Below are 14720 nucleotides of genomic sequence, written 5' to 3' on the forward strand. Positions count from 1 at the left end.
GGGAACTGAGTTTTTTTTTTAGGGTTACAACCACTTTAAGTTGGGTGGAGGGGTATAAAACTATTTGGAAATAATTTAAGATTTTTACCTGCTCTGCAGATCATTAGGTTCATTCCCTTCTGTGGTTCTGTGGAGGGCAAATAAATAACACAATCAGTACACACAGTGTAAGGTGACCTGTTATGAAATTATTTTACAAAACCAAAAGGATACCAGTCATGACAAACATGATAAAAATGTATAACTGGAATAAAGCCCTTATGACCAGAACATGAAAATTAGATACATCCCCAATTTAGGTTTCTACACCCTAAACATACTGAAATGCAGAAGCCTTGACTGTGTACATAGAGGCCCCCAAACTGCAATGGGGTAGGGGGGGGGGGTTGTGTCTGATATCATACTTTGGAAGACTTTTAGGCTACTTTCACACTGAGGCGTCGGCGGCGTCAGCGGTAAAGTGATGCTATTTTTAGCACTTTTAACCCCCTGCTAGCGTCTGAAAAAGGGTAAAAACCGCCTGCAAAGTACTGCTGCAGCGGGGGTACTGCCCAATATTTTCAATGGGCAGGGGCACAGTAATGGTGGTGTATACACCGCTCTTACAGCGCCTCAAAGATGTGGCTGGCAGGACTTTTTCAACCGTCGTGCCAGCACACTGCTCCAGTGTGAAAGCTCTCGGGCTTTCACACTGGAGTGAAAGGAGAGGCACTTTCGGGTTGCTTTGCAGGTGCTATTTTTAGTGCTGAATCGCCTGCAAAGCGCCTCAGGGTGAAAGTAGCCTCACAATTATAACATCATAAGGGGATAAAGTGGGTCAGCTTCATGGCTCTAGATAACACTGCCATCTATCTCTAAGGCAGCCCATAGAGGAGTTAGTTTTGATTTTGTTGATTCTGACAAAAAACACAGATTAGCCCTGCCGGCTATAGCCGGTGGCACTGATCGAGCAGGGAAAAATCCAACAGAACGATTGTACAGAAGTCGATTGGCCTGTACAACCTGCCTACATGGTTCCCGCTGAAACCGAACAAATTTAAATTTGTGTATGGCCAGCTTACAATTTAGATTTTTTTATATATATATATATATATATATATATATATATATATATATATATATATATATATATATATATATATGTCATAAGGCTGGCCGCAGGCTAGCCTGGATTTGTAGGAGGAGTCTGGGGGGGTATATATCTCTCCTCCCCCTGCAGGTCCCTCGTCGGCTCGGCTTCTGGTGCCCACCCTCCCGTCCCCCTTTTTAATTTCATATTTTCATTTCATTTCAGATATCAGTCATTATCATTCTCTTATCCAAGGGTATGCCCTCTTTTAGGCGTACCGACCAGCTAGGCCAAGGCATACCGCAGGTCTTGGTCATTAGGGTTGTCTCACGTTACGAGGGAAGACGCTGACTACAAATATATATATATAGCATTCCTACATCAGATTTTCATCATTTGTTTTGTTAGATAGTTTGGGTTGCATTGCAATAAGTAAAGCAAAATGCACAAAATGTTTTAAAAGATGCAATGCTTTATATTAGCAAATTGCCTAAAGTGCAAGGTCCACTTTAAGCAGTAAAATACAATCATGAAAATATGGAACAGAAAAGAAAAGTGGGGAAGACACATTAAAACTAGAAAAAGGCTTCCCCATCTGGACAATACGCACTCTAATTCAATGCGTTTTATTTCTGGAGCACTTACTGACTATCAGTCTCGCTGAACCTCCTCTTGCGGGAATACTCCAACAGCGGGCTAAAGGACCTGGAGCTGACGGAGCTCGGCATTGGACCCAGAATACTGGACACTGCCAGACACTGGCTGGGTTCCATAATCAGGGTATCTGTTGCAAGAAAGAGATTCATAAGCAACAAGAAAAAGTACAGGAGGCACTACAGAAAATACACATATTAACGCTAGACAAACACGGAACACAGTCAAAATACATACATTAGGAGCATTTCTAAGGATTTTAGATTTTTCCAGCCAGTCCTAAGATTTACACAGCCATGCTACATGGCCAGTGACTTTTTTCTACTACAGTTAGAGCTAAATAGCTTGGTCACCTTCCTTCCTACAACCTTTAGGTGGACATTGAAGGAGCAGCAGTAGACCAACCATACAGGGGATTACAGGAAACCAATACTAAATTAAATTGAATACTAACTGCATTTAAATTCTTACATTTTTTAATAAATAACTACATTTTCTGGGCTTCTTTTATAAGGCATCACTTTAAGGCATCACTCCGCTTTGATGTAAAAGCAGAATACTAGCTTCTCTCCTGAGGCTCATGTGAGCTGTAAATTCCCTGACTAGCCAATCTCAGCACTGGTAAAAGACTCTGACATTCACATGCAAGGCACGTCCCAACTGCCAATATAAGTGATTGGGAGGTGACTTGGGAAATTTACTTTGTTGACTGTGCGACTCCTGAACGTATTCATGTTTAAAACCCTTATTTTCATGTGCCAGGTTCCCTTTAAGCCCCTCTCCTCATGACAGTTACTTTAACAGTTGCTTAGGCATGAAGATTCCTTTAAGTTTATTAACCAAAAATAAAAAGTTTTTTATAGTTTGTTATAAAATGTTGCAAACAGGTAATAATTTTTCTCCTTCACTGATGTGCGCTGATGAGGTTGCACTGATAGGCACTGATGAGGTTTCACTGATGGGCACTGATGAGGCTGCACTGATAGGCAGCACTGATGGGCACCACGGATAGGTGGCAAGGGTAGGCACTGATAGGCGACACTGATGGACACTAATGAGGTGGAACAGATTGGCAGCACTAGCTGTCTACTGTTGGGACTGCACTGATAATCAGGACACTGATAATTAGTGCCCTGATTATCAATGTAATGTCCCTTTAACACAAGCTATTATTGTCTCTCCTCCCCTCTCCTTATGCGATCAGTGTGAGAAAAGGAATGCCGATAACTGGCTTATGTTTACATTGTAATAAGCTGTGATTGGACAAAGCTGATTAAGTGGTAAAGAGCTGCTGATTGGCTCTTTACTCTGATCTGTGATCAGCTGTGTCCAGCGGACACAGTGATCACAGAGTGTGCCACCCACGCACCGCAGCAGGCACCATTACGGGGTGATGTGATCTGATGCCCAAAACAGGCCGGCCATGCTGTAGCAGTGAATCGGCTATAGCGCGGTTGGCAAATGGTTAAAGTATATCTAAACCCAATCGATAAAATCCCACATAAGCTGTAACATGTTACTCTAATTTCAAAATTAGTTGTCCCACTTTTGAAATCTGAACTTTTCATTAAAATATTCCCTGGTGATCCTGTCATCGTGGTTCTTGTTCAGGCACTTCCTGTTATGGGGTAAGAACTGTCTCCCAATTATGTTCCTATGTTGTCAACCCTATCACATGCCCCCCCGATCAAGGAGACTAGGTGGCAGTGTACAACACATAGCTCAGACATGGTCAAACATTGACACCATTAGGAAGTCGGTCTAAAGAAATAATATCCACCAGAGAAAGTGTTTTAAAAAATAGAACCGTGACAAATATTTACGATACATGGTCTGTTAGCAAATCAATACCATCCATTTATGGTTCAGATCTACTTTAAAGCTCAACTCCAAGCACAACATTTTTTATTTAAATATTCTTCATTAGCCACAAAGGATATAAACCCACTTTGTGTACACAGAATGCCTTTGCAGTCCCAGATATTACTTTGTAAAATTAACAGTGACACCGTACATAGCCTGCGCAGAGAGAGGAGGGGGCGGAGACAAGACCAGTCACCCTGCACAAGGAGAGAGCAACAGTGACTGGTCTTTATTACAGGAAGTCCCTACACAGAGGGAAAGTCTCACACTGGATTATTGCACAGATCTGGAAGAAATATACAAAACACACCAAGATTCAAGTAATAACACACATACGTCTTGTATTTACACAAGATTTGCTTATCCTGGCATTGAGCTTTAATGAGAAGTGACCTGAATACACTAGCTGTGTTTACTATTCACACTGTGCTCATCGTGTTTCATTTTGTTTGGCACACTGATAGGTCATACAAATCATCGTGGGGAGGTGAATAATTTGAGGGAAAAGCTTCCACATCGTACAGAACATCCCGAGGGTTTCGGAAGAGGGGGCACCTTGCTTGTTGTCGCACATCAGGACATGGCGTTGTACCGCAAAATGCTTTACAAAAAAAAAAAACAGCATGATGTTTCTTAACTAAACGCTTATAAACGCAAACGCGGTAAAACGCAGCGAAATTCACGGCAAAACAGGCATTTTAAAACGCCGGTTTTAGCCTTTAAAAACGTGTGTTTAGCAGAGTTTGCACCGGCGTCCCGTGTGCATGGGGCCTTAGCTTGTAATTTTAGCATAACTGCACACCTCAAAGAAGTCGCAGCAGCCTGTATTTACAGGCGTTTTCAGGATTGAAACTAGAGCTCTGAGCATTTAAAGTCAACCTTTCAGCAACATTACAAGTCTTGTGTCTCATGTCATTCTATAAGAAAAAAGCTCCACCTTTTATCATTAAAAAGTCATCCTTGAGCCCCAGTGAGCGACTCTGCCTAGTCAGAGAGGAGTCATTATTTTGCTGCAGGCAGGTGGAAGCATTTCCTTAGTCTCCTCTCCCTCAGTCATCGGACTATAATACTGGAACTTTGAAGCCGGTCACAAGCAAGAGACTGCAGCAGGGGCTGATCTGTGGCAGAAATTTATAAGCACAGAAAAAACTGCATCAAATGCCTTTGCAAACCCAGACAGTACCTTGTACGGCCTCTTGCACACTGCAGCTTGAAAAAGCTCAGTACAGCTTTTTTTTTACTGAACTAAAATATAGCCCATTAATTACAATGTGCCTATGCACACAGGCACGTAAGCAAGCACCATGTATTGTTCAGTGAAAAAAAATGTTTTTGGTCAGTAATTTACACCTAATGCACGCGTATGCGCACGTTTTTGCGCCAATTGCCCATTAACATTGTAAACACGAGCATAAATTTGCACGCATGCGCATAAATCCGCAAACGCATATGCGCGAAAGTGTGCAAAAAAAAAAAAAAAAAACAGTTAAAGAAATTGATGCTCAAACAGGAGTATCGTGTGCAAGAGGCCTAAGGCCCCATGCACACGAGAAGCAAATGCAAACACATGTAAACTCAAGTTTTCAAAGGCAAAAACCGGCATTTAAAACGGCTGTTTTTGCCGCGAATCTTGTGGCGCTTTGCTGCGTTTAGCTGCGTTTTACCGCGTTTGCGGCTATCAGCGTTCATAACAAAGACATTGTAGACCCTCCCAAAGCTTTGAAACGCAAAAACGTTTGCTCTGAACCCAGAATTTTGAAATAACGAGTCTAAACCCAACTGCTTTAAAACGCAAAAAAAACGTGAATGTGTGCATGGACACATAGGATAACATTAAATGTGTTCAGGGGCAGTTGAAAAAAATGCCCAAATGCCTCTGAACTCAAGTTTACCAGCATCTCGTGTGCATGGGGCCTAACAGTAGCAGTGGCAACATCACTATGCTGTACATAGTCTGTGCAGAGAGCAAAGCTGTGGTAGGGACCCAGCAGTACTCACCCACTACAGGAGGGGGCGGAGACAAGACCAGTCACCCTGCACAAGGAGAGAGCAGCAGTGACCGGTCTGTATTACAGGAAGCTCCTCCACAGAGGGAAAGTTTCACACTGATCTACTGTAGAGATCAGGAAGCAATACACAGAGCACACCAAGACAATACACAAGACTTGTATTTAAACAATATTTCCCCAGCTTTAATAATTATAATAAGGTCACACAGGACATCCAACGCATTTTAAAGACAAAACACTTCCCCGTAATCAGGGCTTGAGTTGTCAGAAGCGGTCCTCGATCACCACCTCCACCGCCGCTATCTCTCCCAGAGTGAGTTCCGGGTATCGCTACTCCGGCGCTGTGACTGGCCGGAGCAGCGATGACGTCACTCCCGCACATGAGCGCGGGAGCCGCTAGTGACGGCACGATCCCCTTCACCAACGGTACGCTCAGTACACCTGCGCCGTTGTCTACAGCTCGCATGCACCGTAGACATAGGTGCCTCTTTTTTGGAAAATATCTCCTTTGGGAACCCCTCATAATGGGCAAAGTTGGTGCAAAGAAGCTTGAACTCAACATAGGAATGTCAGTAACATCTCATAATGGGCACAACAGGTGTTCAAACCCAGGGACTTAGCACAGAGATGGTAGAAACCGCTTATAATGGGCATAGCGGATATACAGACCTGGGAATTCAGCTCCAGGATGGTGGGAGCCCCTGATAATAGTTACAGAAGGTGTACAAACCCATGAACTCAGAGCAGAGCCCCTCATAATTGGTACAGTGGGTGTGCAGACATAAAAACGTAGCTCAGGGATGGTGGGAACTCCTCATAATGGTCATAGCAGGTGCACAGACCCAGGAACTCTGCACAGGGTTGGCGGGGACCCCTATAAGGATGATGGGAACCCCTCATATTGGCACAGCGGGTGTGCAGACCTAGGAACTTAGCTCAGGGATAGTGGGTACTCCTCAATGGTCATAGAAGGTGTACAGACCAAGGAACTTAGCGCAGGTTTGGGGGGGGGGACCATTATAAGGGGTACAGCAGGTGTACCGACCCATGAACTTAGCAGAGCCCCTCATACTGGGCACAGAAGGTGTGCAGACCTGAGACCTCAGCACAGTCATGGTGGGAACCTCTCATAATGGGCACAGCAGGTGTACAGACCCATGAACTTAGCAGAGCCCCTCATACTGGGCACAGAAGATGTGCAGACCTGAGACCTCAGCACAGTCATGGTGGGAACCTCTCATAATGGGCACAGCAGGTGTACAGACCCATGAACTTAGCAGAGCCCCTCATACTGGGCACAGAAGATATGCAGACCTGAGACCTCAGCACAGTCATGGTGGGAACCTCTCATAATGGGCACAGCAGGTGTACAGACCCATGAACTTAGCAGAGCCCCTCATACTGGGCACAGAAGATATGCAGACCTGAGACCTCAGCACAGTCATGGTGGGAACCTCTCATAATGGGCTCAGCAGGTGTACAGATCTAGAACTGCAGAGATTTCACCAATAGAGTCCCTGAAAGATAGAAGAAACCACCCACCTGACACTGAAACATCGATCTTTGGGTGGTCTGGACCTTTAAGACCGTAAAGACAGGAACTTTATCCCTGCAGAGAACATGACCCGGCAGCCAGACAGTTATTACTGGGCTTTGCCAGGAGATTAGTCTTTTTCACAAATCCCGTCTGACCTGGAGGCGGCCGGCTGCTGTGAAGCATAATACACTGAAGATCACAGATCAGCGAGCTGTAAATAGCATTTTCCTCCCTTGTACTGCTAGAAAAGATTTAAGGTCTATTTACGGGGGAGGGACAACTGCTGTAACCCATAGCAACCAAATAAGATTTATACTGTGCAGCAGAATTTGATTTCAAGAATCTGCTCCGTGATTGGTCACAGTAGGTTACTGGACATTAACATTACGTGTATCAGGTTAAAGTGAAACCCCAACCAGCCTGCTAAATCCAAAAAAATATCTGTCATTCTGCTAAACTCAGCCGGTCTTACAACTGCACCACACTGCATAGTCACCACTGTTCAAAGGCTGTTCCAACTTGGCATTATGAAGGACCCCAGTGCCGATCCTGACCTCCCTGGGGCCCTAAGCAAAATTACATGTCACATTAAAGTTGAGAAGCGGGGGGGGGGGCGCTGCCGACAGTGACATGTCACATTAAAGATTGAAGTTGAGAAGCGGGGGGAGGGGGTGTTCTGCTGTCAGAAATGACATCTTACATTAAAGTGAGAAGCTGGGGGTGCTGGCTTCTTACCTCTTCTCCCATGCAGCCAGCGGGATGAGGGGCCGAAAATTACTTCTCACCAGGTGGGGCCTCTAGTAATTTGGGGGGCCCTCTGCAGCTTTGCGGGGCCCTAAGCGGCTTGCATAGTGAGCCTATAGGGCGGACCGGCCCTGAAGGACCCCCACTGTATGGCAAAGGTCCTTTTAAGGCCCAGTGCCTCCATCATGTTAAAGCCTAACTCACACACACATTGCTCCTTTCCCCTCAGTTTTTCACATTATGAATATAGAGTAGGAAAAGGTTACATTGCCTGTCTATTTTTGCCCATCTGTGTCCCAGAAGAGAGATTTCCCTTTCTTCCCGGTCTGTAGACACAAAAGGAATTGAGGGGAAATTTCTACAGTGAGGGAAGTCCTTGGGGACAGTTGTCACTACAGTGAGGGAAGTCCTTGGGGACAGTTGTCACTACAGTGAGGGAAGTCCTTGGGGACAGTTGTCACTACAGTGAGGGAAGTCCTTGGGGACAGTTGTCACTACAGTGAGGGAAGTCCTTGGGGACAGTTGTCACTACAGTGAGGGAAGTCCTTGGGGACAGTTGTCACTACAGTGAGGGAAGTCCTTGGGGACAGTTGTCACTACAGTGAGGGAAGTCCTTGGGGACAGTTGTCACTACAGTGAGGGAAGTCCTTGGAGACAGTTGTCACTACAGTGAGGGAAATCCTTGGGGACAGTCGTCACTACAGTGAGGGAAGTCCTTGGGGACAGTCGTCACTACAGTGAGGGAAGTCCTTGGGGACAGTCGTCACTACAGTGAGGGAAGTCCTTGGGGACAGTTGTCACTACAGTGAGGGAAGTCCTTGGGGACAGTTGTCACTACAGTGAGGGAAGTCCTTGGGGACAGTTGTCACTACAGTGAGGGAAGTCCTTGGGGACAGTTGTCACTACAGTGAGGGAAGTCCTTGGGGACAGTTGTCACTACAGTGAGGGAAGTCCTTGGGGACAGTTGTCACTACAGTGAGGGAAGTCCTTGGGGACAGTTGTCACTACAGTGAGGGAAGTCCTTGGGGACAGTTGTCACTACAGTGAGGGAAGTCCTTGGGGACAGTTGTCACTACAGTGAGGGAAGTCCTTGGGGACAGTTGTCACTACAGTGAGGGAAATCCTTGGGGACAGGTGTCACCTCCCCACTGAAGGAATTTCCCTCCATTCCTGTTTTGCTGACAACTCAAAAAAAAATCTTTTAATCCTGTGTCAATGGTGACCAGCTCCTGCGCTGACGGTATACCTGAAGAGTGTCTGCATCTGATTGGACAACAATTTTCAGACTTTTTGTCAAGTCATCTAACCAACATTTGTCGAACAGAGTGGTGTCAGCAGGGTCATACATTGCTCAAATTTTGGCCGAGCCAGCAGGAACCGGACAAAGTTGGAGAGGTGTATGGCCAGCTTAAGGCCGGGTTCACGCTTATGCGAATTGCCGGAAAAACACGTGCCTTTTTTTATGCATTTTAGGTTTGATTTCAGCCCAAAATTCGGACTGAAATTGGACCTGAACCGGTGAACCAGCACGCACCGGACCCCTGCTGTGCGCCGCTTGCGGCGGCGTTGTGCACTCAGCCTTATACACCAGCTTCAGTAAAGCTGAAGCAGAAATTCCACCGATAACACACCCAGTCTCTCCTGTCCGACCTGAACATTTGAATTTTACCGACTTGACTCCCTGTCTTGGCTAATAATAGCCTTATTATTTCACAATCCTCTAATCCGCCGCTAATTATACGGCAGAACAATCTGGAAAATCCACATGCGGTGAAGTGACATTGATGGCGGTGACGCATATGCAGACAGCCCGGGGGGACGGAGCGTGGAGCTATGAAATCACTCAATTATAGGTCAGGAAGAAAATAGGAATATTCTGTTACATAAAAAAAAAAAAAAGTCCAAATACAAAATCCTCCACCACAGATTAATGGGCTCTCCCTCCCTGTAAGTCCCACTAACCTAAATACTGATAACAATGCTTACAAATACAATGACAGACAGCCAGCTTTCCAAACCATGTCCATTTAAAGAAACTGGAGCAAGGATTAAAAGAGATGGAGCCAAAGAAATTGATAGCTGTGGCTGGGCTGAGCAAGTTAGAGTCCTGCAATCAGGGTCAGGGTCGCCACAACAGACGCCACAACACACCATAACCCTAAAATGAGCAGAATTTAAAGCTGAATTCCAGGCATTCAGCTCCTTTATAAAAGATGTTGGCATACTATGCATTAAGTCCAAGGCACTGCATGACATCTCCTGGATCTACCTTTATTATTTACATGTGACAGTTTTATTGCGCTTCTTGAAGATTGCTATTGATATCGCTGGATTTCCGGGAGCCCAGTGCTGATGCTTCAGGTCGAAGTATTTTCAACATTACAATTGGTTCAGCTGCTTGCCTGCCCCAAACCACCTCCAGCCTAACTCACAGAAGCCTTTGTATTATGTGAACTCCTTCACCAATTACAAAGGCTTCTCTGAATGGACAGCAGAGGATAGCTGCTTTGTGTGCCTCTCTCGCTCCTCTCACCCTGCTCTCAGTGTAAAGCTCTTTACACACGATCGGATATCTGATGGAATCTAATCCGATGGATTTTTTCGTCGGATATCCGATGAAGCCGACTTTCATCAGTCTTCCCTACACACCATCAGTCAAAATCCGATCGTGTCCAAATGCGGTGACGTAAAACACTACGACAAGCCGAAAAAATGAAGTTCAATGCTTCCAAGCAGGCGTCGACTTGATTCTGAGCATGCGTTGAATTTTGACCGATGGAGTTCCATACAGACGATCGGATTTTTCTATCGTCTTTTTATCCATAGGGAAAATTTAAAACATGTTCTATTTTTTTACACCGGTGGAAATAAAACTGATGGGGACCCACACACGATCGGTTTGTCCGATGAAAACAGTCCATCTGTCGGTTTTCAGCAGACAAACCGATCGTGTGTACATGGCTTTACTGTATGCTCAGGCAGAGCCATTAACTTGTCAGATATAAATAATAAAGATACGTTCAGGAAATGTCCTGCACCTCCTTGGACATAACTCATAGAAGCTCATAGAGATTCATCCGTGGCCAGCTTTATCCTCGGTTTGATCTGCAGAAGCAAAGAACGACCCGGAAGACACTAGTACTGGTCATAGAGAAGTTTGCCTTTGTTCAAGAATTTTCATACAAATTATTGTCATTTTTGCATTTGCATTTTTTGTTGGTGGAAAAATCTGCTGTCCGATTTAATCATAGTGTGTACGAGGCTTTATTTATAAAACAGAGCAAGTGACTCACTTGTGGCAGATGTGCAAACCTGAAATTGAAACCTGGAGATCTCACCACAGAAGTCTGTGAGACATAGGAAACTGATTGGTAAATGCCAGACGGCCATTTGTTGCTATATGGCACTGCCTCGCTTTAACTGACAATTGTGTGGTCATGCGACGTTGTACTGAAACAAAATTGATGTCCTTTTTTTCCCACAAATAGAGCTTTCTTTTGGTAGTATTTGATCGCCTCTGGAGTTTTAATTTTTTGTGCTATAAACAGAAAAAGACTGACAATTTTGAAAAAAATATATATATTATTAACTTTTTGCTATAATAAAATATCCCAAAAATAATTTAAAAAACAAAACAAAAATGTCTTCATCAGTTTAGGCCAATATGGCCCAGATTCCCATACATCGGCGCATATTTATGCAGGCGTAGCGTATCTAATATACGCTACGCCGACGCAGCGCACAGATGCAAGCACTGGATTCACAAAGCACTCGCTCTAAGGCTGCATTCACACCTGAGCGTTTTGTCGCGACGCTCAAAAACGCTAGAGGGGAAAAAATACATTATTCCCTATGGAGATGGTTCACATCTCCACTCCAAAACGCCCGACGCCATTCCATTTCCATTTCCCATAGAAGGTAATGGAAAGGCTCGATTCAAGCGACTAGCGCGACAATGAGCGTTTGCTACGGGCGTTTCGTCGCTTTAATCAATAGAACATTTCACCCAGGCAGAAGATAAAAAAAATCTACCAACATAGTAACAAGTGATGAAAAGATGATCATTTTTCCTATTGGCTAAAATAAAAAACGTGGAAGTACAAAAACGTCGAGCGACGCTGTATGCAAACGCGCAAATAAGCATACGCGCGACAAAACGCCGGAAAAAAAACGACCGAACGACCTACGCTCAGGTGTGAATGCAGCCTTAAAGATACGTTGGGTTTCCTCAGCGTAAGCCAGCGTAGGTGGAAGTGGGCGTGAGCCATGCTAATGAGGCGTGACCCCATGCAAATGATGGGCCAAGCGTCATAGAAGTACTTAAAATGAACGGCGCATGCGCCGTCCCATGGCTGCATCCCTGTGTGCATGCTCAGAATCACGTCGGAACTACTCCCTAAGATACGACGGATCACTGCCTACGACGTGAACGTAACCTACACCTAGTCGTATTCACCTACAACGTAAACACCAAAAGATACGACGGCTTGTGTTCCCTGGTCCATACCTTAGCATGAATTGCGCAAACTGCGTATATAATGCGCCGGGCGCAACTACGTTTGTGAATCGGCGTATCTCCCTCATTTGCATATGTGCATAGAAAATCTATGGGAGCGGCAAATGCGCCCAGCATAAATATGCCCCCACGATACGACGGCGTAGGAAAGTTACGTCGGTCGGATGAAGCCTATTTTCAGGCGTATCTCAGTTTATGAGCATGGCGCATAGATACGATGGCGCATACTTACACTTACGCGGCGGATCTGGAGATACGTCGGCGTAAGTGCTTTGTGAATCCGGGCCTATATATTCTTCCACATATTTTTATTTTTTCCTAGTAATGGCGTTGATCAGTGATTTTTAGCGGGACTGCGACATTGCAACGGACAGATCGGCCAACTTTTTGGGACCAGTGACATTTATACAGCGATTAGTGCTATAAAAATGAACTGATTACTGTATAAATGACACTAGCAGGGAAGGGGTTAACACAAGGGGTTAAAGGTGTTCCCTGGGATGTGTTTCTAACTGTGGGGGGTGGAGTGGACTGACTGACAGTACAGAGAGATCGCTGTTCCTAATCACTAGGAACAGATGATCACTCTGTAACAGAATAGGGATCCGTTTGTTTACATTGACAGATGCCTGTTCTGGCTCTCTGTGAAGCGATCGCGGATGGCTGGCAGACATCGTGGACGCCGGCCATGTGCATCAGCTCCCCCGCCGTGCAGCCTGCTATAGCTGTTAAAGGGACCGGCATACAGCTACGGCGGTTTGCGGGAAAGAGACGATCTGCCGCAGTATAATGGCATTGGCTAGTCGGAAAGCATTTAAGCAATAAAAACAAATCCACATCTACATTAAAGCAGGACTGCTGACTTCACTGCTTGATGCCACGAGAGGGAGAAACAACAATTCTACATATGAAATAGAATAATAGAAATGTGAGTTTTATCATGAAGGACTTTCAGCCAGTGTGGCGACAGTAAGCAGTTGTGTACATACAATGTACAGCGCACACTGGGACATGAACGGGTTAAAGGCCACATTTTTGTTTCTCGCGTTACACAGGTATGTCTCAGAGGCTGTGGTGCAATCCCATCTCTCACCTAAAATAATGTTATAATTACTGAGGAATTAGCATGAGGTTAATGACTACGTGCATCAACACGATTAGATGGCTGTGCTATTATTAATTTATCGTGACTCATGGAAGCCATCACGCCTACAGAGAGCCGTAAAATACACCTACAACCCTACAGACTTAGTCAACAAGGAAGCGCAAAAAGAGCATCAATCAGAAAGTGACACTCAGTGGTTTGGCTAGGTGTATAATATGAACCCAAGTACAGTTTTCATATATTGCAGCCTATTAGTGCCTGGATGTGGTGTCTGCATTATCGCCCGTATACACAATGCGATTATCGACAGAATAAAAATTCCGAATGTGCAGTAGTGTATTTGTATTGCATTATTGGATGACAATTGTACTAGTTAAAATGAAAATCGTACGATCTGGTATCGTACGAGGAAAATTTTGGTGCTTGCACCATGAGATAATTTCGGATGAACTGGCAAGATCGGCTATCGAATCAGATTATCGCACAATCGCTTTAAAAGTGGTAATTTTTTGCGCTGCCTGTGTCTCTTCACAGAGCCTGTCAGTTTCGGCGCCACTTCCATGTCCTGATGGGGGGGTCAGTATCAGCACAGCCTGCTCACTAGTTTCTGGGGGATGGGGCAAATGACCCCCCCCCCCCTGAACTGGTCCGACACAAGTCGATCCGACTTTGAAAACGCTCCCTTTATTACTTTGATCCGACTTCAGCCCATTGAATATCACTGAAGTCGGATCGCCGTCTTGCATGATCCGACTTTGGCATGAGACTTGTGCTTTGATGATCTTAAGAGGGAACTCCACACCAAATTTTAAATAAAAAACTGGCATGGGTTCCCCCTCTAAGAGCATACCAGGCCCTTCAGTCTGGTGTGGATTTTAAGGGGAACCCCCTACGCCAAAAAAAACGGTGTGGGGGTCCCCCCAAAGTCTATACCAGACTCTTATCCGAGCACGCTGCCTGGCCCGTCAGGAAAGGGGGGTGGCTACTGGGCCTTGAAAAAGTATTCATACCCCCTGAAATGTTCCACATTTTGTCATGTTACAACCAAAAATGTAAATGTATTTTATTGGGATTTTCTTTACAAAGGTTTATGTTATAGACAAGTGGCACATAATTTAGAAAGGGAAGGAAATGATAAAATGCTTTTGAAAATTTCTTACAAATAAATATCTGAAAAGTGTGGTGTGCATTTGTATTCAGCCCTCTTTACTCCGATACCCCTT

The 14720-nt window shown here is 44.9% G+C and overlaps 1 protein-coding gene across 3 annotated transcripts in view; it reads right to left on the reverse strand.

Moving 5' to 3' along the window:
• The window catches only part of ARNTL2 (aryl hydrocarbon receptor nuclear translocator like 2), a 75179-nt gene that overhangs the window by 39839 nt on the left and 20620 nt on the right, over positions 1-14720 (reverse strand). For all 3 annotated transcript variants that reach the window (XM_040345584.1, XM_040345582.1, XM_040345583.1), the window contains exons 2-3: positions 1715-1853; positions 89-127 (exon numbers count right to left, since the gene is read on the reverse strand). In XM_040345584.1, the coding sequence (XP_040201518.1) occupies positions 89-127; positions 1715-1853 (178 nt within the window). The remainder of the gene's footprint in view (positions 1-88; positions 128-1714; positions 1854-14720) is intronic.

Source organism: Rana temporaria, chromosome 3 (assembly GCF_905171775.1).
Source record: "Rana temporaria chromosome 3, aRanTem1.1, whole genome shotgun sequence".
In the NCBI taxonomy this organism is placed as follows: Eukaryota; Metazoa; Chordata; class Amphibia; order Anura; family Ranidae; genus Rana; species Rana temporaria.